This window comes from Periplaneta americana, chromosome 11 (genome assembly GCF_040183065.1).
Source record: "Periplaneta americana isolate PAMFEO1 chromosome 11, P.americana_PAMFEO1_priV1, whole genome shotgun sequence".
NCBI classification, from domain to species: Eukaryota; Metazoa; Arthropoda; class Insecta; order Blattodea; family Blattidae; genus Periplaneta; species Periplaneta americana.
This window is the reverse complement of record NC_091127.1, coordinates 145,435,043-145,462,992: the sequence shown is the minus strand read 5'-3', so window position 1 is coordinate 145,462,992 and position 27,950 is coordinate 145,435,043. Positions and strand designations below refer to the sequence as shown.

The following is a 27,950-nucleotide window of genomic DNA, read 5'->3' as shown; positions in this document are numbered from 1 at the left end:
TCATCTTGGATCGATAAGACTGCCAGTAACTTAGGTTTGACTCGCCCTATACTGCTGAGTGTTTCGCTCTTATTATTTGTTTTAATTGCATTGGTTGGTAGGTAAATTTGGTTTACCACTTCATAATAGTACATTCTTGAAAGAAATGAAATTAAATAGACTGACTGTAAAAATACAAGATATTTTATTATTTTGTACATTGGACAGAATACAATAAAATAATATTACATATGAATGTGGAGATGATATAGATGATTCTGAGGATGACAACCAGAATTTTTCTGGTCTCATCGGCTTTCCTTTATCTGCAACTTCGATGGTTCCCGTATGGGAAGCCCCGACTTACAGTTCGCTGTCGAATACAGTCCTGTAACAAGAGATACAGCCATTATAATATACCGCAATATTTCACTTATTCAGATGTCAGTAAAAGCCAAATTCAACATTGTCCTTCTTGAAGCTGACAATGAAGTAACGAATAAAATTCATAGACTAGCAATAATGCGTATTGTAAAAAGTACACTACTAATTACCATTTAACATTGTCATAAGAATATTTTTACTCCTGACTAACCGCCCTCAAGAAGGTGAGTTAGTTTAAAACATGTATCGCAACTTTTTTTCGTTTTGTCAGTATTTAGAATGTATTATTGTTTGTAATTGCATATTTAAAGTGAAATTCTCCTATGCGGGTTCATTATTAACAAATGCCCATACCACTTTCGTTCACTAATTTTATTTGTATTAAACTATAATTACTATTTTTAATTTTTAAGTGACAGAATGACACAAGATGGTCCGCATGAAAAGAAAAAAAGTTACATGCAATTTTGAATTCTTTGAGCCAATGAAAAAATAAAAGCATGTGGGAAGACTTGGATAGGCTTAAAGTATGTAAAATTAATGAATAACAATTGACTGTCCAAACAGGCTAGAAATTTAACTCCTAAGGAGAAAAACATAAATAATGGAGGAGTTGGCGGTAGAGAACAAGAGAAAACGAGAAAAAATGGGTAATTTGTTAAGAGACGTCGACGCACATAGACCACTTTTACACTAAAACTAAGCTTAGTATATGCAAGGTATACTAAAACACTAACCTAACCTAACCTGTCGCAGATTCAGGAAAAGTTAGGTTAGGTTAGGTTAGGTTAGTTTAGTTTAGGGTTTTAGTATATTTAGCAAATTACCGAAAAAGGGTTAGAAAAAGTGAGGAATGGTGAAAGTATTTCGCTGCATAACAATGAATTTCAGAATGCAAAATACCTATGATATTTCTGAGATCTAATATTCTTAAAGAGCAGTCTGTAATGTGAAAATGCTAGGCATTGCAAATGTCATAGAAATACTTAATTTTTAAGTACCATAACTTAATATGACAGTATTATCCTTCCAAAAAGACCCTCTCAAAAAAAATGTTTATTAAGTTTTGAAGAACCTGTTTATCGAACAGTGATGATAGCATAGTCAGAGTGAAGAAAGATGGCATAAGTCTACAATCACGTGCCGTTAAGGTATAAGGTAGATATCTCTAAGTTCGCCACTCGTCATTTTAGTTAAGATACGACATTTGATCAAAAGTTAACAACAGTAACTTGCAGAAGTTCAAAGAGTTATACCTTTGTTGAATGAGCAAGGTACATTACCAGTAGGCCTATCTCTTGCTATGAGGTAGTCGCCATATTGTGTTACCTGTGATTGCCGGTATAAGATTTGCTCCGTAAGTACCCGTTTCATCCAACGGAATAAGTAATTCATTTACAGAGTGTAATATATCATTTTGAAGCCTATTTTGTGTACTTTCTGGCTGTATTTTTATAATTACATTTACTATAGTGATGTCCTACTTTATGACATTATTCTTAAATGTTGGAACTATTCTTAAGTTCGCCACTGCAGTTTCCTCCATGGTCAACTTAGTATCATTCAATGCTGCTTCTCTGAGATCGTTTTAAACAGTTTGCAATTTAAATAACTGATTACATTTTAACTTTAGTATTTAAAAGAGTAATATTTTAGATGTTTTGTAGGTAAAGGAATGCTAAAATTATCAATCCTGTGATGATTTATTAATGATAAAACTTTGTTAAATTCCTACTATGACCATTTTTTCTATATTAAAATATTGTACATCTGTACTCCGATAATATTAAAATATTATTCGAATTTACAACAGGAACTCAAGTGGCGAACATAGGAAACAAATGCGTTCTAACTTCGCCAGTTGCGTCTCCCCGTCTCTTTTGTTTTTGTTTTTTTTTTTTTTTCGAGAAGAAGTATCTTATTTTTACGAAATTTCTATTTAGGATGCTGTTTAGTATCAATATTGCAACATAATTTTTATGTTTTCGAAATATGATTTCATCATCGATTTAAAAATAAATTTGCTTAAGGTGGCGAACTTAAGCTTACCTTATAAACTTCTAATGTTCATGTTTGTAGATTCAACAGTCTGTTAACATTCCTATGCTTATCTATGCAGATTAGTCTATGATGTTATTATTACATCTTTCTTTCTTTGCCGAAACTGCCAGACATGCTATGTAGTCGCATGTGTCACATTAGCAGTAGTGCCGCTTTTCTCCCGACAGAGATAAATTGCTCACCCACTATTACAATACGAGTATTAAGTGCATACATGGACACAATTTTCGGTTACGTGAGGCACTCGATTTGAAATAGTTTGTTTACTAGGAGAGGAGACTGCAGAGTAGGATGAGAAATATAAACTGCTGTGACCTGCGTCACCTTATCGTAATCGCTGAGGCCGTCAGTGGCGAATTATTAGGAAAGCGCTTGGTTAACGTGAGACTCTCGAAAACTTTTATTCAGTTTGGCAAATTAATTCGGCAGCTTTAATCATAAACCTCTTTACTGTTTCTCCGTCGTTGATTTGATTTAAATCACAGGCGAGAGATTGCGTAACTACCCAATAATATTCCATCACGTTGTCTACGTTTATTTTCTTGAATATTCTGGCGTTTATCAAGATTACTTAATAGATTTACACGTTCTCGACCTAAAATAATTTCAGAAAATCATATTTCGTTTTCTACTCACATTTGATATTTTTTTTTTATAAATTTCTTTTGGAAATAATAAGTACAAACAACATTTAATTCCTCGTACCTTTTAATGCAGCTTGTTTGAGGTATAATGTCGTATTTAGTATGCTATCCAAATGTTAAGATCGTAAATTTTCTTCGTAATAGTACGAAAAAATAACATTTAATTTGTCCTACCTTCTAATTCAGCATGTTCTTTATGACATACGGAGTAATGTCGTTGTATATTAAATTTATTAATGCCTAATAGGATTTTAGAGCATAACATATATCGTATGTTCTCCCCTTCTAAACAGCAAAAAAAAACTCTTCCTCCCATTTCTCATGAAATAATCGTTTTGTAACGCGTACACACTGCTTTGATAAAGCCATTATGCCGCCACTGATATTGCTTATGAAACTGATATACTATTCTCCAACCAGGAGATAAACCGTGAAAGGAATGTGCATACTATTGCGCCATCTATTTGAGCGAAGTAGATAGATAATATTAGAGTTATAACATCAGTTTAAAAATCATGCGCTCTCCTGCATATGTTATTTCCTGTATAGAGGGATTGAAAGACCAGGAGATTAACAGTGATCTAATTTTGTAACTAGGGTAGTATAAAAATGTGTATATCAATGTTATGGTTTGTGCTTTGAGAGATAGCCAATAGAGATACGAGTACCCACGTGTGTGACCTTATGACATCAACATTCATTCACAGCATCACCCCGCTCCGTTTCATTCCGCAGAGACTTTCTCGTGGTTGGAGTACAGTAGAACCTGCCCACGCCTAGGAGCTACGTGAGGGAGGAACGGGGACTGTGAAGATGATGACACTCAGAGCGATAAGCTCTGTGAAGGTCAGTGAGGCACTAATTCTCAAGTGAGGCACTATGCCCATGTATGATTAAGTGCGTACTTATGCCATGGTAAGGCTCTCCAGCTAGTCAGATCAAGAGATGAGAAGATTCGAGAGTACGACACACTTTTAAGCTTGAATTAATATTTTCCACTTCTCCAAAAGGCTGCTTGAATTACAATCGGACAAGATTATATTGAAAATAATAATTTAAGAAAATTTCTCCACAGAATGCCATGATAAATCTATGTAACCAAGTGGCACTAAAAGCGTCTCTCACCTGCTGCATAACATCTGCTCAGTGATGGTAAGCGTGGCCATAATGCACGGGATCGAGAATCGGTTTGGCCACCGTGATACCCGATACAGGCTTCACGAAGGGCACGGCTACTGGCTGTGGAACAGGGACCGCGTAGGGCTTGGCCACAGGGACGGCAACTGGTTGAGGGACAGGGACAGGTTGAGGAACAGCGACAGGGTGAGGGACGGCAACAGGGTAGGGCTTAGCGACAGGAACTGCTACAGGATAAGGTCTGTCGACGGGAACCGGGTAAGGCCGCTCCACCGGGACAGCATACGGCCTAGGAACGGCTACGGGATAAGGACGTGGCACGGGCACGGCATAAGGGGCGGGAACTGGAACAGGAACATGCTTCTCCACGGTCACGGGCACCGGATGTGGGACCGGAACCGCCACCTGTAAGAGAAGAGACGTCAAGCTAAGCTGCTACAGTATAAATGACTTCATTGCTTAATGTTTATATTAATTATGTTCATGGAGCGGACCTGAAAGAAAAAAAATTAAATGTCACGCTAGGGATTATAATAATTAATAAGGGGTGCAATTGTGATGATGGTGATTTATCAGTATATCCTAACATATAATTTTGGAGATTTGAACCCCTGCTGACCCCCGAGCGTAGCCTCGGAGGGCAAGTTCCGCTTGCTAACATAGGGAATATAATCTGTTCTTCGACATTGTCTGACACATAAAGTAATTCTCTGTGTGTGTGTTTATGTGTATGTATGTATGTATGTATGTATGTATGTATGTATGTATGTATGTATGTATGTATGTACATACGTACGTGAGTAATGTTATAGTAATACAGAAACAACGAAACTAAGATTTTGCCCCGTATTATTATTTTTTATTTTTTGTACTAGAGCAGTTAAGGCTATAGGGCCTTCTCTGACACTTCACCAAGTCATAAAGTAAACAAACAGTGAAATTTGTCGAAAAATGAAAAGAACAAAATATTAGGCTAACACATTACAAAATTAATAACAAAATTGAGGCAATACAAAATGAATATTACCACAACACAGAAAAGTAATAATAATAATTAATAAGGGGTGCAATTGTGATGACGGTGATTTATCAGTATATCCTAACATATAATTTTGGAGATTTGAACCCCTGCTGACCCCCGAGCGTAGCCTCGGAGGGCAAGTTCCGCTTGCTAACATAGGGAATATAATCTGTTCTCCGACATTGTCTGACACATAAAGTAATTCTCTGTGTGTGTGTGTTTATGTGTATGTATGTATGTATGTACGTACGTACGTACGTACGTGAGTAATGTTATAGTAATACAGAAGCAACGAAACTAAGATTTTGCCCCGTATTATTATTTTTCTATTTTTTGTACTAGAGCAGTTAAGGCTATAGGGTCTTCTCTGACACTTCACCAAGTCACAAAGTAAACAAACAGTGAAATTTATCGAAAATGAAAAGAACAAAATATTAGGCTAACACATTACAAAATAATAACAAAATTGAGGGAATACAAAATGAATATTACCACAACACAGGAAAGTAAAATACAGATCTATAAATAGGATTACAACAAAACGTAACACAATTAATACAAAATAGATTAAGAAACCGTAAGAAAAAATATAAGAAATAAAATATAATAAAATATTAAAGAACGAAATTGAAATAAAAACAAAAAGAGAAAAATATAGCTTTTGTCATTTAGTCTGCTTGCAAAAAAACTTACAATTAGTTAGAATTTATATTACCGGTTGTTCTGTATGGTTATGAAACTTGGACTCTCACTTTGAGAAAGGAACAGAGGTTAAGGATGTTCCAGACAAAATTTGGAGCTAAGAGGGATGAAGTTACAGGAGAATGGAGAAAGTTACACAACGCAGAACTGCACGCATTGTATTCTTCACCTAACATAATTAGGAACATTAAATCCAGACGTTTGAGATGGGCAAGGCTAGCACGTATGGGTGAATCCAGAAATGCATATAGTGTGTTAGTTGGAAGACCAGAGGGAAAAGACCTTTGGGGAGGCCGAGACGTAGATGGGAGGAAAATATGAAATGGATTTGAGGGAGATGGAATATGATGGTAGGGACTGGATTAATATTCCTCAGGATAGGGACTGATGGCGGGCTTATGTGAGGGCGGCAATGAACCTTCGGGTTCCTTAAAAGCCAGTAAGTAAGTAAGTAAGTAGGATTATATTGAACTGTAAAATAAAACAAGAAATGTCTCAGGACTCAGGAGGTTAAGTGGATTAGTATTCCAGTGATACAACCTGGTCGGTTGATGCCACTTAAGTTGTTTGTTGCTCTGATGGCTACGTTATATTTCCTCCAGAATTCTTTAGCAACTTTCATCCAGAAAAGTTTGGAAGTGAGGGATACTCCTAGATATGTTAGATTTCGCCGGAGTGTAAGTTCAGTGTCTGCTATTGTGATGGGGTTGTTTTGGAGGACCCGAGTTCGGAGTTTTGGACGGAAAACGCATATTTCAAGTGTGCTTAAATGCGACAGGTTCATTTTAGTAGATTTACTGGCATGTGAAATAACTTCTGCGGGACAAAATTCCAGCACACCGGCTACGGTGATATAACCTCGGCATATATAGTGTTATTCGTACAAAAATAATAGTTGATAATAAGCCCATAGAACAAGTATCTCATTTTGATTATTTAGGTTGTAATATAACTTATGATGTAGATAGAGATATTGACAACAAAATAAGCAAATTTCAGTGGATATGCGGAACAATAAATAGAACACTAAAGAATAAACTAGAAAAGAAACAAAACTAAAATTCTATAAAACTATGGCAGTACCCGTGTTGATATATGGAAGCAAATCATGGATAATTAAAGAACGAGATGAAAGTAAATTACAGGCTGCAGAGATGAAGTGTCTTCGCAGAGTAAAGGGGTGTACAAGAAGGGATCTGATAAGAAATGAGGATATCCGTAAAGAATTAAATATATACAACATAAACGAAAAAGTTGAAGATTATAAAGAAAACTGGAAAGAACACCTGTCTCGAATGGAAAACGAAAGAATTCCAGCACTGATACAACAGTACCAACCTAAAGGTAAAAGAGATGTCGGACGTCCTAGGAAGAGGTGGAACTGAATAAAATGTGAAGACGGAACAGGCACTAAGCCTAAACCATGAAGTGAAGATGATGATATATAGTGTTAGTTGGAAGACCAAAGGGAAGAAGACCTTTGGGGAGGCCGAGACGTAGATGGGAGGCTAATATAAAATGGATTTGAGGGAGATGGGATGTGATGGTAGGGACTGGATTAATCTTGCTCAGGATAGGGACTGATGGCGGGCTTGTGTGAGGGCGGCAGTGAACCTCAGAGTTTCTTAAAAGATATTTTTAAGCAACTAAATAAGTAATTTAAATTATTGCTATAGTTAAGTTCAGAGGTTTTGAGAGCATTATAAAGACCAGTTTCGTCATTTGATGATTACAATAAATTATTATTGGTCTGTGAAATTCCTTCAAGGACAGCTCGCCGAGGCGACGTGGCTGTGAGATGCGATTCCATGTTGCCCGGATTATTTGTCACCAAATGGAAGGAATTTATTCTTTTCGCTCCCATCCGCGTGAAAGAAGAAATAAAAGTTCCAGACTGCCTACCTGCTTGGTGATGGTGGTGTGGACGGAGGTGCCGAGCAAGTGGGGCGCATAGACAGGGACAGGCGCTGCGTGGGCAAACGCGGGACCCGTTCTGTACAGAGGTGTGGGACCCGCGTACACCGGACCTGCGTTCACCACCGGAGCGGGGCCCAGAGCTGGTGCCCGGACCTCCGCTATGGCCAGGTTGGCCAGGCCGGTGCCTGCGTACCCTGTCAGGCCGCTCCCGACGCCGTAGCCGCCCAGGCTGCCGTACACGGGGCTGCCGTATCCCAGACCGGCGAGCCCTCGCTTCTCCTGCTTCTTCACCTCAGCGCTGACAGAAGCCAGCAGCAGCACTGACACGCAAAGCTGCATAACCACAGGCGTTGGTGAATACACTTACAAATCAATTAGTACAGAGGAAACAAGGCAGAAAGAAGATTCACATTGAGGGATGAGAGTTTTAACAGCGGTGATATACGTGGTACATTCATTAAGTTCTGAGACTGAGGGCATAGTGGCGGTGTGGTGCACTAGAACGGATAGGTGGCGCCGTGATATGGTACCTTGACAGTTAGTCTCTCGTCCCAGCATCATACAGTTACATGCATATAGTGTAAGCAGAACTACGGTCATTGTTGTGACGGTGATTTGAATGCGCGCGTCGGAACTCGAGTATGTTGCAGTTTGAGCAACGGGCAAACGTCACGTTCTGTCAGAAATTAGGCGAAACTGCTATAACCGATCACAACTGGAGACGAAACATGGTGTTTCCTTTACGATCCGCAACTGAAGCGACAATCCGCCACCTGGAAAACGCCATTATTTCCACGACAGAAAAATCCGCAACAAGACAGGTCAAAAGGCAAGGTGATGCTTTAACAGTTTTTTTTATTCAAATAGAATTGTTCACATAGAATTCATCCCACAAGGTGCAACTGTAGACAAGATCCTCTACAAAGAGATTCTTGGCCGTTTACGCAATTCAATTCGTCGTAAGCTTCCTGAGCTTTGGCATAGGAAGAATTGGCTGTTGCTACACGACAACGCCCCTGCACATCGCTCCATCCTTGTCCAAGAGGAACTTGCAAGGCAACAGGTCGCTGTTTTGCCACACCCTCCGTACTCACCTGATCTCGCACCATGCGATTTTTTTTCTCTTTCCCCTCATGAAATCAATCCTAGTGGCGTAATTTTTATGCGGCCGGAAAGGTCATGACTGCCACAAGAGAAGCCATACGGCATCTTCCTGTGAACATCTTTCAGCGGTGCTTCCAGCAGCTACACCAACGTTGGCAGACGTGCATAGCGGCCAACGGCGACTATATTGAGGGAGGATGTCGATCTGTTTAAGTGTACGCCGTATCACGCGGCATCTTCTGAGACATCCAGATTCTTGTGGGTGCCTACCCTTCAGGCGTCAGTGTCAGAACTTAATGACTGTACCACGTAAAAGTTGAATTATACACAAAGTATGATTGTTTCCGGTAGTATCAAATGGCATGTTAGAATTAACGATTTCAAAGAAATTAATCGAGGCAACCCTGCTTGTTGGGGGTAGTGCACAAGCAGGCTAGGAGAAACGCCTTAATGTGGCAACCCCACCATTATCCTTACCCTGCGTGGCGCCGGTAACGCAACCAGGGAACATTTAAATTACTCTAAAAACTAAAGGAAACGAACGGACGTATACAATGGACTAAATGGCTGTATTAGGAGATACCTGGGAAAAAACATGAGAACAGAAGTAAAGTTAAGGATGTATAATGTAATCTCAAAACCCGCCCTACAATACGGGAGTGAAACTTGGGTTATGAGGGAGGAAGATAAGAGACGGATCGAGACTTCGGAGATGAGATTCCTGAGATGAATGCTTGGTGTAACACGGAGGGATAAACTAAAAAGCGAAGATATAAGGAAACAAATGAAGTGCGAAAGGATGGTCGAAGAGATTCAGAAGTACCAGAATACATGGTATAACCATATCAAGAGAATGTCCCCTGGACGTCTCCCGAGACAAGCATACTTTTATAAGCCTACCGGCAGACGAGACGTTGGCCGTCCAAGGATGAGATGGACGGAACAAATATTCCTTTAGTTTCGGAACGGGACAAAAACCCAATCCTTGAAAGAAAGAAGAAGAAGAAGAAGAAATAAATTAATTTCTTGCAACTGTTCTCGGAACCTACAAATGTAATTTTTACATCTTCAATTTGTATTAAGTAGTACAAAATAGTTTATACTGTTTGAGGAAAATATAGGCGAACAAAAAACTGTCATTTTAATGGTTAAAGGATATTCAACTATCTTCTGTCTTTACAATATTTATCTACGTCACTAAATTTGAGGAAAGTTGTAACACACCTTCGACAACCAGAAGGGATGAGAATTATACAGTTCCAAGCCACAAAGACCGATAGGAGAACACATTCAAAGTTTAGAGTCCAATGCTATTTGTTGCAGTGTCTCATTTTATTCAGTGTATACTTCTCTTGTTTGTTGAATCCATTTCATAGCATTTTACTAGCAGCTTTCACATATAATAGGCTATGTAAGAAATGGACTAGCACAAGAAACTATTTTTGTTAAAAGTGTATCTTTGTACTATCTCTTTTTCAATAATTATAAAAAATACAGTGTATGAAACAGTATTTCCTCAATATACATAGGGTAAAGTTGCCTAATTTCGTGATACTTTTTTTTTTAAATTGAATGTTAGTGAAAGCTTTACCGTTCCACCGTATCGTCAGATATCTTTCTCGAAAGAGTGCATCTTTCGCCTACATCTGAGACATCCGTGAACTTCCTAGCAAGATTCCCAATCCCCTGACATTGAGTGAAAAAAACCGTATCACGGGATTAAGGGTATCACGGAATTAGGCAACTTTACCCTATGGGTAAATGGTTCATTCATTGCAGTGAAATTAAATGTATGGATGAGTGAATAGTGATAAGTGTAACAGAGATATTATTGTGAGTGAGTGAGCGAGTGAATGAGCGAGTGAATGAGTGAGTGAGAGTGAAACATTTGAGTTAAATTATTTTTCACGAATGAATTCGAATACTCGATTCAGCATAAACCTAAGTAATTCGTCTCTTTAGTTATATTAGTCTATATGAGCCGTTCAGTGCAGAAGTGGTGTAAGTCAAAAATGGGTAATGAGGGTTAAAGTAAACATTCTGTAAAATTCAGCACAAAGTAGCAATTAATATTCAATTATTTAAACTATTAGTAGTCAGTGGATAGCAAGAAGGATATACTAATTGCTACTTTGCGCTGTATTTTACAGAATTTTTACTTTAAACCTCATTACCCAATTTTGACTTACACCACTGTTGCTCTGAACGGCTCATAGCTATATTACCTATGTTATATTAAACTCACGTATGAAGTAATTTTCCTCATTAATTATTTTAGTCTGTAATTTTATTTTATTCATAAGATATTACGTATATTGACTTTCAAGTATGTAAGGCACACATATCGTCAGATGCCTGTAATGCATCCTTGTTCTTGTAGTGGTCTGAATTGTGATTCACGCCAGTCACTGCATGCATGACCCGGTGTTTGGCAATACTTATCACTTCTTAAGCAGGTCATTACGTTGTATATGGGCAATGAAAGTGTCGCTTTCTATAAGATCCCCTCTGGGTGCGGAAATTTACTTCATGATGAAGGTCGGCCTCTCTACCAGTGATACACAACCCATAATTAGGTTGCATTACCGCATCTCGTTCTGGGGTATATGCATGTGTAAGTGTCCGAAGTCATAACAATGTTTATAGTAGAATGACGAACGAAACATTAAAAAGTCAAGACCGTAACTAAGAGGTCAATACGAATAAAAATGACAATTTTAGGGATTTATTTTACTTAGAGGAGAGTTGGGTAGTATCGGACAACGGGTAATATCGGACAGTGAGTTTCTTTCATCTAACGCACGATGATAGTACCTGATTGACATGGTTATCTTTCTGTGATGTCGCATACAGAAACGTAACCATGTCATTCAGGTATTACCATATGGTTGTAGATGAAAGAAACACACTATACAATATTACCCGATGTCCGATACTACTCAGTTCTCCCCTACATTTCCGTGGCACGTATGTCATGTCACTTTCATATAATGACATCTTTTGTATTCTACTGCTTCTCACAATTTATTGTTACAGGATCCGAAGTTCGCGAATTTAAACCCAACAGAGAACTTTTTTAAAAATATTTATTTGGGTTCCTTCCGATAGAGAAGTAAAACCGAAAGTTCCTTGTCGTAAATGTACGTAAAATTATCATGTTCCTGATTAAGGAAGTTTGTAGTAAAACTAGCAGCCACCTATTTATTTCTCAGCCAAGATGTCCCTGAGAATCAGTTTGGCTTAGATTGTATACATAAGCTACTGATCTCGTATTATAACTCTGCCTCGTCACAGTTTACGTTGAGGGGAAGGAGAAATAACAAAAGGTTGTAGTAATCTGTGAGAAAAAGTGTGTCTAAACTCTCAAGCAAGCAGTGACCAGAGTATTAGAGTGAAGAGAACCAGATATTTGTCGTTTTGTGTTTAGTATTCTGATGCCCACGACCAAGATAAGCTACTTCAAACTCGACGGTTACTTACCGGTAGATATAGCTATAATACATCTGTATCTACAGGTCGCTTCATTCTGTACAGCTTTTTATCATTTGAAACATGCAAAGAAGTAGAAAATACAGCGGCAGAAAAAGTGTGTTGGCTGCAGTGAAATCGGGATTATATAAAGAAAGGACCCAAGAAATAATATATATACATATATATTTATATGCCGAGAAGCATATGACGCAGTTTAGTACTTCTTGAACCGTTTAATAGATGACATAACGAATTAAAGTGAAATTATTTACTGATGACTGAAGCAGCAAAGAATACCTAGAGAAATTATGCTCTGGCACCTTCCTATTTTTTTATAATCGGATGGGGAAGAGCAACAAAATATAAATTTCTCCACCCATATTACTTCAAAAGCGGATAATTAAAGTTTGTTTAAACAAGTCAATTGATTATCCAACAAATTTGATTTATTCCGACTTTAATATTTTCCAAATTGAACAAGTATATAAATATACATTATAAAAAATATTACCATAAAAATAATCTGGAATATAAAGAACAATATGTTTATCCTACCAGAAGAAATTTGACATGACCTTTAGCTGAATCTAAATGTTACACAACCACTGGAATAAATCATAGGCAGAGTTATTGGCCAAGGTTATACAACTCCATTTTGATAATAAATCCTGACTTATGCTCCGTCCCAGGAATCTGTCGAGTAACTTCGCGCATATGGGGGCGGAGACTATCTGTGCCGGATTGTATTGCGGGCAGCATCCGCTCGAGTCCGCTAAGGGGTAAGATGCTCGTGGTAGAAGATAGAGTAGAGTTCTCATAGAAAGTATCCCCTCCTGCAAGCGATTGCTCGCTTCGTTCAAGCAATGCTTCCCCCCAGAGCAGTCATTGGCCCTAGCCCTCCCACATACCACTTGTGCAGAGGTCTTGTTTCGTCTTTCTAGTCCATTGAATCCTGGGACGGATCATACGTTATTTTGAGTTTAATAAATTTAAGAAAAAATTAAGCAAATTATTTAGTATTCATGACCTTTTTTCCTTTATTCTTTTTCTTAATTTCAATGTACTATTCATTCATTCCAACCTATATTCTGTTCTTGACTTGATTCTCTACTTTCATCTTCGTAATTATTCCTGTTTTGTGGTAATTGTATTGGTTTGTAATTTTATTGAATCTTTGTTATGTTCTTTAGCCGAACATATTTATTTATAGGAAACCGTCCCCGAACACGGGCTTATTCAAGCGAGTGTGCGCAACGTCAATAAAATGTATTTATTTTGTATTTTATGTAGCAATAAATACTAAATATATAATTACGCATACCAGTATCCTGTTTTGAATTTAACTCAAATTACCTGTTTAAAAAGGAGATATTTATACTTCGTAATTAAATTACTTGTTGGCCTATCATTGTTATGATGATCTGAGCTATGTGTTTCTCTTCCCATAGGCCTAAGTGCAAGTTGGCAATTTCTTTGAAATTTTATCTCTAGGCTTTGTCATAACGTGTAAAACTCTTCTGTATTTATTTATTTATTTATTTATTTATTTATTTATTTATTTATTTATTCATTCATTTATTTATGTAATGCATGTGATATTCATTTGGTTTCTTACATCTATGATTGCAAATATATTTTCTTTACGTTTTCATACATTCCGTGTGGTTACCACAAATATTTACCTTGTCTTCAGTCCGATGACAGTGCCTTCGGATATTTCGATTTGCTACTCACCGTACCGATAACTGGTCTGCCATGGAAGATGGCTGATAAATATGGATTGTGGTTATTAACTGTTATATAATTATATAAGAAGCTTGTTCTGGCCCGTTGTAATTGATACTAGCAAGAATTTGCCTAAAAATTTTGGGAAACTACCAAAAAACCCAGTCAGGACATACGGCCCCTTAATCGAACCTCAGACCCTACGAATAGAAGAAAGGCGTGCTTTGCTATCCACACCGTCGTGCTCGGTGATTGAAAATATATATTTTTAGTTTATTACGAAGATAATCAATTTTTGGGTTATTTAGCGTAGATGGTATTGATGATAGTGAGATTGTATTTGGCGAGATGATGTCGAGAATTCGCCATAGATTACCTGATATTCGCCTTACAGTTAGGAAAACCTCGGAAAATTCCCAATCAGGTAGGTAATCAGCCCAAGCTGGAATCGAACCCACGCATGATCAAACGCCGTGCTATACCGTAGCTTTCAATATATTAAAAAGATAGGTTACGATTATAATTGTATCATGTGCACGCAGAGACGAAGAAGAGGAAGTTGAAGCTGTAAGAGTGACCACCATTACGTCGCAACTTCTTCACGAAATCCTCAAACATTTATAAGAGTTGTGGCATACCAGATCACACACAATTTATCAATAGGGCTAATACCCTATAACGTTATTATTGGCGACATCAAACCATTAAATTATATGGAAATTATATGCATTTTCGAAATCAAAATGGAGTTCCTTATATACAGGTAACGTGATATAAACATGTTCATCTTCAAATCATCGAGGTCATGGCTCTTTTGTTAAACTAAACGTAAAGACATTTTTAAATTTATAACTGTAAAGGCCAATAGATATTAAAAATTGAACATAAATCAAATGTAAACTTTCCTTATAGTATTTTGTTAAATCTGATCTCTCTTCTTACACAGACTACCAGCTCCAGTAGTACCGAGGTCACCCAAGTTCCTATTCAACGATCTTGTAGCAACAAATGTAAGTAACCGTTTACTCTTTCAAATAAACTAGCTGACAAAATGGTGATGGGAGATATTAATTTTCACTGAAAGTTTCAGCAAGTTCCGTTAATGTCATGTCATAGTCCGTGACCTTGACCGTATCACCCAACACGTAGGCTACATTAAACTGCGTAACAACTTCTCGTCCAAACTCTGGAGGAAATGCAAACCTCATGGTGCTTAGGTCAGCAAAGACTAGAATGGACTAAAAACCTCCGCCTTGCGTTCATGCGTACAGGATTACCTTCACTCTTCACCATAACTTCATATATCCCTCATACTACTGCGTACATTTACTTGCACCATTAAATAAATACTTAGGATTTTAGAGATGAGACACAAATTGCTTATATATTGCATGCAAGAGTTTTCGTCATTAAACATTTACGGACCAGTCGTAACCTATGGATCGGAGACATGGATCTTGACCAAGGATTTGGAGCGTCAATTGCTGGTATTTGGGAGGAAGGTTTTGAGAAAGATTTTTGGACCAATATGGGACGGAAGCCTTTGGAGAATACGACATAATGATGAGTTACGGAGATTGTTTAAAGAACCTGATACTGTCCAATTTATGAAGCTTGGTCGATTAAGATGGGCTGGCCATGTACAAAGAATGCCTTATGATGCCATTCCATAAAGAATACGAGTAATACAACCAGAAGAATGTAGAAAAGTGGGACGACCAAAAGGAAGATAGATTGATGGAGTGAATGGAGATGCTAAAAGTCTGGGAATTCGAAATTGGTGGACCGTATCGATGGACAGACAAGGGTGGAAGAAGACTCTTGAGGAGGCCGGGTCTCAGCCATGAGATGTAGCGCCATGAAAGAAGAAGAAGAAGAAACATTTACGGACATCGACATTCTTCGCTGCGAATAACCCCTCCGTTCTACTCTGATAAGTAGCACTCAATATTGAAATAAGAAGTTACAATAATTCCTATTGTTATGGTAGGCTATATTTTACTCGGAGATGGAAATTGTAAGCTTCTGTAAACATAGAAAACATGTAAACATATGCGTTACAAGAGCGGTATGTTTAAGTTTTCATGTTCGAGGAAAAGTTTGAAAAAGCGAAACGTAGTTGAGCTTTTTTAATTTCCGAGAATTGAAAGAAAACATACCACTCGTGTATCGTACATTATTTTGTGTGAAGATCGTTTGTTACATACCTGAAAGAGGAATTTCTAATTAGTTGTAATGAAATCTCCATCTTGGTTTCTGTTCAATGACGGCAAATTTGCAAAACAAAAATATCTATCTATCAACATTGTTGCTTTAAAATGTTTTCTGTGTTTACTATACTCCAGCAGGCCGTGATATACGTCTGTCTTTTTTTCCCCCAGTCTATAAATGCGAACTTAAAACAAACGGCTTTCTTAATGTTACATGCATCACGAATGCAGTAACTTTAGTGGAGTTGTAGAGTTTACTTAATTTTTGCAAATATTTAAAAACAATAATTAACAGTGCAATTTAGATGAAATTGCAGTGATAAGTTTCCAATTTATAATTATTACTATATTGAACGTCTCTAAAAAATAATATGTTAAAAGCCTAAAGCAGTAAAATCGATATGTCACTTAAGCGGTAAGAAGAGGGAAATTGTTATGTGTGTTAGGTTGTGAATACTGAATGTGGAATTTTAGACTTACCGTGGATTGGTTTTGTGCGGAAACCAAGCAAATACGCACGATCTCGCACAAAAATATTTTGCGTGAATTCGACTTCGGTGCAGCATTTGAATGATTTTCTTCACTGCGTTTTAAGAGTAGAAAATTATGAGTTTCCGTGGTAACAATTCAAAGAAACTTCTTTTACCACATTTAAGAACAAAAAAATGCGATATATTGCGTATGCGTCTGTCGTTGCGGTTCATGAAGGTTATAAGTGGCAATGTAAATAGAACAGTAGAGTCAAATGAAAACTCCTGGGGAATGTCTTGGAAATATCTCTTATATTCAGGCTTAGGATCCGAGACAACTTAAGAATGAAGTGAAGTTAACAGTGCAACGGAGTATAAATGGAGTGAGGTGGCGCGATGAGTTTTGTTTACCTGTGCGTTAGAGTACAATCCGGTTCGTGATCAGAGGTACAGCATTCTTCCGTCTCTCCCTACGAAACGAACTCAGATCATCACAATGCATTTGCAATATACAGTGAACAGGTCTTTCGAACTAGTTGCAAGTGTATACTACATGGTGTTCATTGTAACGCTAACGACTTCAATGTCACCGAGGGACATGAAAACTTGTGAGGTATGTGTCCTACTTCATTTTCCACCGTCACTAGATTGTACTATTAACAGTAAAATATAACGAAGCACATTGACGTCATTGTTTACATTCACAGTATATCTGTCTACTATGTTCAAGGAACTCTATAGTCAAGTTGTGCGTACATTGACCTCTAAAGTTTCCCGGATCCTAAGCCAGCTTATATTATATAGTATTGCTAATATTTACTTCTTGCTTTCAGAAATGTTAGTAAAGTTCTGGATTTTGAAATAATTGCACTTCTCTGACTCAGAAACTAAAGTGAGTTGGTTCAGTTTTCATGCAAAACAGACTTTTTCCGCAAAATACATAATTTTGGTTTGAAAGATGATTATTATATAAACAATATGGAACATGGGAAACGGTTGAAATATTTTTAGACTACAGTTCTTACTGGTTTACATTGGCACTTTCAGCATCAAGATATTGGTGCTTTTATGATAAGATAGATGTTTGGCACTTGTGGTAATATTCTTTCTGATTATTATGTAATTGAATTGATACATCAAAAAAGACAAATTACGGGACGTTATTTTCTCTCAGTATCAAAAGTAAAATTTATTATCAATTGTATTACTGGTTTCTGAACGTTTAAGATATTTACTCATATCATTATTAAGAAGTTCAGAAGAAAGCAAATGTTTAAATTCAATTAATTTATAACTATCCATGAATGCTTTTGTACTGATATAATCTTTTATTAATTTTAGTTACTATTGTCTTTAAATGATTTAATGTAATATTAAATTTTCATTTAAATAATCAATAACCAATTAAATTGTTACAATTCATTTAATTCCTAGTTATTTTTTTTTACCTCAATACCGGTTTTATAAATTTATCTAACAATTTACGTTTAAACCGGAGTGCTTGCTGACATAACTCTTCTCGTTGATTGTGTCGTTCAAGTGAACAAGAGCTATTCCAAATTCTCTCAGTTTTCTTCGCATTTGTAATTACAATCACAATAACATCTCACAGACAACTCTATTTCAAACTTTTTCTGCTAATTTGTGACTTAACGTCTTCTCTAAACTTTAAGAGACACTTTTTGTTTGTTATTATTTAACATTTTTAGCTTCTTTTCTACATGAAAGATCTCCTGAGGCTTTGAAAATATTAGGTCACAGAAAAAAAGTTCACATAACGGAGTCGTTGACAACGCCAATTAGAAAGCCTTTGCGACTGACGTAATGTCCTGTTAAGGGCCGCTTGGAAGGTCTCTTCTAAAACAACATAATTATTATGTCGTTGTCTTACGCTACAATCCACGATACCTTTTCTTTCTTCTAGTCTTCCCTAGTGATTTTTGACAATATGTAGAAGTGAGTCACGAATGACATGAGCCTGTGTTGTTGAATTAAAATGGTTTTCCCTTGATCACTTCCCTTAAGTTACACATATTATTCGTAAGAAATTAGTACAATGGTCCATTATGAGGTTTGTTCTCTAATCTATTATAGCCTAAGTCAAGTCAATAATTGGCAAAGGGCATTCTTCTTTTATTTTTCTCTTGTTATTTTTGTGTTTATTTATTTTTCTTCTTCTTCTTCTTCCCTTCAAGTATTAGGCCAAATGGTCTGTTACGATCTCACAGTTGAATTTTCAATCCAGCGTTTCTTTGGACGACCGAGAGATCTCTTCCCGCTTGGACGATAGTGGAGCATAACTTTTGGGATTCTATCTCGATGCATGCGATGCAGATGATTTATCCAGTTGTTCTGATAATGTTTTACGTGATTAATTACAGGTTCTAGTTGTAATTCTTCCACTACATCTTCTTTTTCTCCTTATCTAATAAATGTTATTCTTGTCTGTTCATTTATTTTAAATTACTTTATACATAATTTATTTGTAATTTATTTTCTACTTTGATCTTGTAATGATCAATCATAGACATTTTTCGTTTTGATCCGAAAGTAATGACACGAAACATTCATTCAGTCTCATTAGGACAAATACTTAAGTATCATTTCGCAGAAAATTTTGAAATACAAGCTTCAATGTTCCTAACAAAACTGTATCGCTAATATAAGCTGTTCTTTGCCAAGTCTAGATTATTTCATATTTCAACGGAGAAAAGAGTATTTGCTGGGTAATTATCTATGTCACTTTGAACTGTGAGTTAGCAAGCTTTACAAGAAGAAGACAAAACTTTTTTTTATTTTGTAAGAAATTTAGCATAATAACAAAACTGAAGGCAGAAAAAACTGCAAGTAGTATTTCGTTTCAATTGGACGGTGATTAGCAATAGTTATCCAAGCGCCAAAAACCTGTTTCGAGATATTGACCATTGAAATAAGTCTGTTTTTTTATATAAAATATTTTATGCAAAAAGTATTATAACATTCATACTATTACAAAAAGTAGCACAAATAATACTAAAAAAGGCTAACTGATTTTTAATAAGAGACCAGCAATTGAATTAATATTTCAAAGCAAAATTTTATTCAATAAACGAATTTTTGCTTATAAATAACAGCAAAATTCAGATATCGTATTCTTGATTTTTTCCGAGTTAAATTAGTCTACTATCAACAGATTTGTGCAAATATCTCATTTTATTTCAAATTGTAGGTTGGTCTATTATTGAGTAACTCCGTCCAATTGATGATTAACTCCAAGAAAGTCTTCGAAATGAAGTTTAGTGTTTTATTCGTATAAGACGTTTTTGTTCCTATTACCTAGGGGAGAGTCGGGTAGTATCGGACATCGGGTAATATCGGACAGTGAGTTTCTTTCACGGAGAACGTAACCATGTCATTCAGGTATTACCATATGGTGGTAGATGAAAGAAACGCACTGTCCGATATTACCCGATGTCTGATACTACCCGACTCTCCCCTAATAACTAGGGTCCATACCGCTGCAGTAACAAAGTAAAACCTGAAATTGATGATGATAAAAATTCAACTAGCTCTACTAGCAGAACATAAATACCGTAAGCGACATCTTCTCTTTACGCACCACTTAAAATCTCTTTAAATTAAGAACCCTGCATGTGAGAGAAATAAAATCATACCCATTATATTTCACATCCCATTCCTTTAAAAATATATTGTAATTTTCTTCCGTTATTATTTTAATTATATATCTGTAAATTTATCTTCCTGTATGAGTTCCAGAATACTTTCATTCGTTGCAACTATTGTCCATCTATTTTCAACGGAATAAATTGGATTTCACAGGTCTAAAATTGTAATCCTGTTGCGAGACATCGTTCCTGGTAACGTCACCACCATTATAATCAGTAATATTATTACCATCATTGAAAAATTTAAAGTTTTGATAAACCTGCATTTTAAAGCTTCATGTTACTATGAAAAATCGAAGGATAGTTAAACTTACTCCAAATTCTGTTAATGATGTTTTGTGCGAGATCGTGCGTATTTGCTTGGTTTCCGCACAAAATCAATCCGCGGAAAGTATAAAATTCCACATTCAGTATTCCCAACCTAACACACACAACAATTTCCCTCTTCTTACCGCTTAAGTGACATATTGATTTTACTGCTTTAGGCTTTTAACATATTATTTTTAGAGACGTTCAATATAGTAATAATTATAAATTGGAAACTTACCACTGCAATTTCACCTAAATTGCACTGTTAATTATTGTTTTTAAATATTTGCAAAAATTAAGTAAACTCTACAACTCCACTAAAGTTACTTCATTCGTGATGCAAGTAACATTAAGGAAGCCGTGAAAGATATTTTCCATTTCTAAACATCTCCTTGACCGGCAAAATTAAACTTGCCGATGTTATTACTGCAATATGTTATGTAAATAATATTGTTAAAATAGTAAAATGAAAAATAAATCATTACATAACCTTACCGTTTGTTTTAAGTTCGCATTTATAGATTGGGGGGGGAAAAAAAGACAGACGTATATCACGGCCTGCTGGAGTATAGTAAACACAGAAAACATTTTAAAGCAACAATGTTGAAGATAGATATTTTTGTTTTGCAAATTTGCCGTCATTGAACAGAAACCAAGATGGAGATTTCATTGCAACTAATTAGAAATTCCTCTTTCAGGTATGTAATAAACGATCTTCACACACAAAAAAAAATGTACGATACACGAGCGGTATGTTTTCTTTCAATTCTCGGAAATTAAAAAAGCTCAACTACGTTTCGCTTTTTCAAACTTTTCCTCGAACATGAAAACTTCAACATACCGGTCTTGTAACGCATATTACTATTATATATACAGGATGATTCGCGAGGAGTTCTCACCACTTACGGAGCATATTCCAGAAGAAAAAAATGTTTAGCAAAAAATTTCATATAAACGTAGGTACTATTCTTAGTATTTTCAGAATTACACTAGTTTGAAGTTATCAAAAATACATTTTTTCTTTAGTTTTAAGAGTAACAAAATATTACAATTAGAGAATGAACTATTCAGAAGTATAATTTCTTTAATTGGCTAGTATTCTGAAGCTAATAATATGTCGTAGTTGCTTCGTACAGAATTTTTTTTTGTAACTACAAAATTATATTTTCCTTGCGCATCTATCGCAACAATTGTTACAAATCACTCATTCTTGTAAACTCTTTAAGACTGTACATTAGGATGAAAAATTGAACTGTAAAGAATCAAGTTGTTAGAAGTAGTGTAATCTGTAACAATTGTTGTGATAAGTGTGTAAGAATGATGTAATTTTTAGTTAAAATTTGGAGAAAAAATTCTGTACAAAGTAACTAAGGAATTAACAACACATTTTTAGCTTGAGAATACTTGCTAATTAAAAGAAGCATGCTTCTGAATAGTTCATTCTCTATTTGTAACATTCTTTTACCCTTAAAACTAAATAAAAAATGCATTTTTAACAACTTCAAATTAATGCAGCTCTGAAAATATTGAGGATAGAACACATGTTTATATGACAGTTTTTGCTCAAAATGTCTTCAGGAATAAGTTCCGTAAGTGGCGATAATTCTTCTTGAATCACCCTGTATACTATAAGTTTAAAATTAAAATGTATTAATTGGATTATTCATAGCAATATGAAGCTTTAAAAATCAGGTATCTCAAAAATTTAAATTTAGAGTTTCTTCTTTTTTAACTGGGCCGTCGAACTTTATCTTCACCAATACTCAAAATTAATATTTAAATTCTTTATTAAATTAGAAAAATGAAATAAGTAAAACAGGAAGAATTTTCATTATTAATATGAAAAACAACTTTCAAATTTCGTTCCTATAAAAATTGTATAAGATTTGAGTCCGATTATTCTACTAAACATAAATAGAACATGGATGGAATCTATTATTGAAAAGGGCAGAGCCTATATATCTATATATACAAGTAAATTTGTTTCATAGTTACAAGATCCATCTTACGAAGGAGTATGATATAATGAACAGTTCATATGAACATGAATAAACGTTGTGCCCGTAACGTGCCTAGAAGGCGAATAGATTGCATGTACTGAGAGCTGACAGCTTTCTGATGGCGAAACTAAAAGAAATTGACCATGTAATAAGCATCACGCTTCGCCTGACTTTTACTTCAGGGAAAAATAATGTAACAGCAAGATAAGTGGATTCCAGAACCTTCCTGGAAGTTAATATCGAAGAGACATAATCTTGCATTTACTCAGTAGAGTTCGAATTTGTACGGTCCCCCCTTGACGGCTCTAATAACGAAATCAATTCAGATTTCACATGAATTCACATAATTTAGTGAAAAACTAATTGAAATTTGAGACTGTTATTTTTAAATAGATGTTTAAGTAGCTATAGCAAGAAATTCCAAACGTTTCATGTAAATTTAGGACTTTATGCAGACGAAGAGTAATATCCCTGTTAATTTTAAGTGATGAATTTTGTTGTACAATAGGCCTATGTTATAAAAAAACAAATTTAAACAAACATATAAGAGAATAAATTATATAAAACGTTCTTGCGTGTATCTCGTAACCACATAATTGTTGCATATTTTTATATGTATAATAAACGATTGCAGCGAATAACAAAATATGAATTTATAAATGGCTTTCTATTGTGCAATACTCACGAAAGCCCTCATGTTGCCCTCCAAGTTTCTCCCCCTCGAAAGCACTGAACTTGTCAGAATGTGGAGTCGGGGCCCGGGTGAGCCTTTATACCTATTCCCCCCACTGCGCGGGCTACTTTCACCGTGGCTTCAATCCAGGAGGGGGCTCTGCAGATAATCCCCAAGATTTATTGATTGATGGGCTATGAAAAAAGAGCTTCTTTTAACTTGGTGAAAGAGGGAAAAGAGTATCACCCTATTTCTGGTAACGGATGAATAAAATACAATATTTATGTATTTAAATTATTTAATTGATTTCGAAAGTTTAATTGAACAAAATCGTTCATTTATTCAATATTTGTGTGTGAATACAACTATGGCTTGATGATGGCCTACCAGGCAGGAAGAAGCAGGGATAAAATTTAATTCTGTAATTCACATAACATTTCCGGTATTTGCCTAGGTATATTGTATGTATGTATTTACACTGCAAGTGGGCAAGCACCCGGTGGCAGTGGTATACACAATATAAACAATACACAATAAAATGATAAGCAATACACAATAATTTTACAATACACAATACAATTATACAATACACAATACAATTTTATACACAATACAATAAGAATACACAATATAATTTAACACAATAATAATAAAACATAAATAAAATACCTAATTTTACATTACAACCTACATAATTATGTATAGGCCCTACATAAATTTCAATAGTCTTTCACTTTACTCTCATCTCACTCACTGTAGTGGCACTATGACGCATTTCACTGACACTATAGAACACATTTCATTGACGCTATAAATTATCACTGATCGGAACTATTCACTGCACTGTAAAACCATACCTTCACTGACTCACCTCGCTTCACTGATACAACAGTTCAAATAAGACAAATAATTACACCCTTATGCATAATTATAAACAGAACTACATTTAAGCTAAACATTTCTAGTCTAAGGCCCTCTTACACGCTATTTTTAAATAATTTATAATTCAAACCAAGGAAGTAACTCGTCAGGCTAAATAAATACATGTCACCTTAAAAAATTAAATGTTAAATGTCACCTTAATTTTAATTTGCACTTTATACACAACTTTTTAAGTTATTCTTGAATCTCCTTAAGGAAGGACAGCCCTCAAAGACCGCTGCAGGTAGGTCATTCCAATCATTTATAGTTCTATTTAAAAATGAGATTTTACCTACATCCGTTTTCTCTTTCCTACATTTGATTTTAAAATCATGATCGTTCCTACCATAGTACGTTAGCTTTTCTAACCGAGCCGTTATGTCTACCCATGCTTTCTGACCTAGATGTGCTCTATACAGTGATGTTATTCTAGTTTTCCTACATCTGTTTTCCAATGTTTCCCATTTAAGTTCTTTTATCGTATCGTTTCCATCTTCTCTTTTACCTTTAACAAATTTAGCTGCCCTATACTGGATTAAAGAAAACCATTTAGATCGCAAACAGAGGAACCTGACTTACGTTAATATGATTTAGTTTTATTTATTTGTAGGTCACTTTTGACTAATTCTACATCATTTATTCCATTATCACCATCATCATCATCAGCAGCAGAAACATCAATATCAATATCAACATCAACATTAACATTAAGAGTAACTATTATAATATCTGTACCGATACCAATATTAGAATTGGAAATTCAATCGCTTTTTGAACGTTATTCCTTAACATCACGTAAATTCTCAATAATAAAGTAACTTGTACCCTTCAGAAGAAGTAATGTTTTTGAAATATATCCTACTTAACGTATTGTTTTACGTTTAGTTCTACTTTACACTTTTCGCATCGCGTTTTATATAATTACATTTTACTCCTACTGTATAAAGGAACTACATTTTCAACAGTTCTTTCTTTTTCGGGTTATTTTTCTCAACATATAATTTTTACAGTCATAAAGCAATTTTGGCTTTGTCATTACCTTTATAAAACTCTGGGACCGTATGTTCGTATGTTATTTGCATGTGTGTCACTTAACCATTGACAATTTTTATTCAAAACTAGCGAAGGAAGAGACTGATTGTCAAATCCATGGTTCCAAGGCAAGAGGTGATTTGTCAATTTTTGACGAAAATGAGATTTTACGATAAGTTGTGCATCCTAATAACATCTTTCTTGTAAAAAAATAATGGCATGCACATATCTGATATTTTTATTTCTAACCTGTTGTTATGAATGGAAAAGTACCTTATATTTACTATTTATCGATTTTGAGAAAGCGTTTGACTCACTTAATAGAGATTATATATGGAGAACAATAACAAAATTTGGTATACCAGAAAAACTTTTAGACTAATTAAACTTATGTATGAAAATGTCATATATAAAGGTATGCTGTCAGAAAATATAACAACTACACGTGGAGTGAAAGAAGGTTGTATTCTCTCTCCGACTATATTTCTGATTATTATGAATGATATTATGGAAAGGTCTGTTGGCAGTGTCAGAAGAGGTATAAGATGGGGATTAAATGATACCTTGGAAGATCTGGATTTCGCTGATGATACCTGTTTGCTCTGCCATAGTTTTGGTGATATGCAGAATAAAGTTAATACTTTATTAGAAGTAATAAAAGGGGCTCATATGAAAATAAACGTAAAGAAAACTAAAGAAATTAGATTTTTTAGTAGGTTATTTTATGACGCTTTATCAACATCTTAGGTTATTTAGCGTCTGAATGATATGAAGGTGATAATGCCGGTGAAATGAGTCCGGGGTGCAACACCGAGAATTACCCACCATTTGCTCATATTGGGTTGAGGGAAAACCCCGGAAAAAACCTCAACCAGGTAACTTTCCCCGACTGGGAATTGAACCCGGCCACCTGGTTTCGCGGCTAGACGCGCTAACCGTTACTCCACAGGTGTGGACAAGAAATGAGATTAAATAGTAATAAGACAGATAAACAATTAACTTTCTTTTTTCTTTAATGTATCACATCACATTATATTGTACATGTTTATTGTATTCAGGACCCTTTGAGCTGATGTCTATAATTTAGAATTTATATATATATATATATATATATATATATATATATATATATATATATAAGTAATTGATTAACTAGCGGACTTACTCGTGTTAATTATGTAAGTTTGTGCGGCTTACAGCTGTTTCGGTGCTTCATCACACCATCCTCAGAGCCTACTAGATCTCGGCGTCATCTCGAACTTCTCTGCCTGTTATGTGGGTGCGTTTGATTGTTGAAAGGTGTTGAAAAGTTGAGTCAAATAGTGTGTGTGTAGTGAAATTGATCTGTGTGTTCAATCAAACGGACCCACATACAGGCAGAGAAGTTCGAGATGACGCCGAGATCTAGAAGGCTCTGAGGATGGTGTGATGAAGCACCGAAACAGCTGTAAGCCGCACAAACTTACATAATTAACACGAGTAAGTCCGCTAGTTAATCAATTACTTATATTTAAGTGTTAAAAGTAGTGTACGCAAGATTCAAAATGGAATAAATAATAATAACATTGATACTGTTCAAGGATTTAAATATTTGGGTGGTATAATTGACAAGGATGGTGGAGCCTTTGAGGATGTAAAGAACTGAATAAAAAATGCGAATAGTGCATTTGCCTAGTTGTACCCAATATGGAAATCTTATATTATATCTAGATCTACAAAAATTAAAATCTTTAAAAATAATGTGAAATCAGTCTTATTATATGGCTGTGAGACATGGAAAACAAGTAAAATTATACAAAATAAACTGCAAACATTTGTTAATAGTTGTTTACGAAGAATTTTAAAAATTAGATGGCCAGATATAATCACAAACTCAGAATTATGGAAGATAACAAATCAGAAAGAAATCACAATAGAAATCAAAAGATGAAAGTGGAATTGGATAGGGCACACAATCAGGAAAGAACATGGAGCAGTAGAAAGAATGGCTTTGGATTGGAACCCCCAGGGTAGTAGAACAAGAGGAAGGCCAAAAAATACATGGGAGAGAACAGTTTTGGAGGAAATTGCTAGGGAGGGGAAAACATGGAGCGAAGTGAAGAAGTTGGCTACAAATAGGGTCCGATGGAGGCACTTTGTGAATGCCCTATGCTCCTCAGAGGAGATACAGGAGTTTGATTTGATTGATTGTTACGAAACATAATTCCTATAATTTCATATGGTCGATCAAACTTCAAATGCTTGGGCCTGAAAAACTGCAAGGATTGACATATCACATTTTGCGTTAGAGCCTTAATAATTATCTCACTTTACCTTAACTTACTTAACTTTATCTTAACCACAAACTTTAACCTTACATATTCGACACTAACTCTATTTGTTGAGAACTTCTCACAGAAGTGATAGCGGTTAAACTTACGGTACTGCACACTGTATCTTGTGAGACTTATGGTGAACAAAGACATTGAATTGGAAGTTTATTGTGACTTTTTCTTTTCCTTGCCATTTTCGATACCATTATTTTT

The 27,950-nt window shown here is 35.5% G+C and overlaps 1 protein-coding gene across 1 annotated transcript; it reads right to left on the bottom strand.

The window, feature by feature from the left end:
• Positions 1-161: 161 nt before the first annotated feature.
• On the bottom strand, positions 162-23,539 carry LOC138709422 (tetra-peptide repeat homeobox protein 1-like). Its single transcript, XM_069840177.1, has 4 exons — positions 23,485-23,539; positions 7,831-8,178; positions 4,194-4,610; positions 162-367 (listed from the first exon to the last, which is right to left on the bottom strand). Exons 1-3 carry the CDS (start codon positions 23,494-23,496, stop codon positions 4,212-4,214), a joined length of 759 nt encoding a protein of 252 aa, XP_069696278.1. The 5' UTR covers positions 23,497-23,539; the 3' UTR covers positions 162-367; positions 4,194-4,211.
• Positions 23,540-27,950: the final 4,411 nt, after the last annotated feature.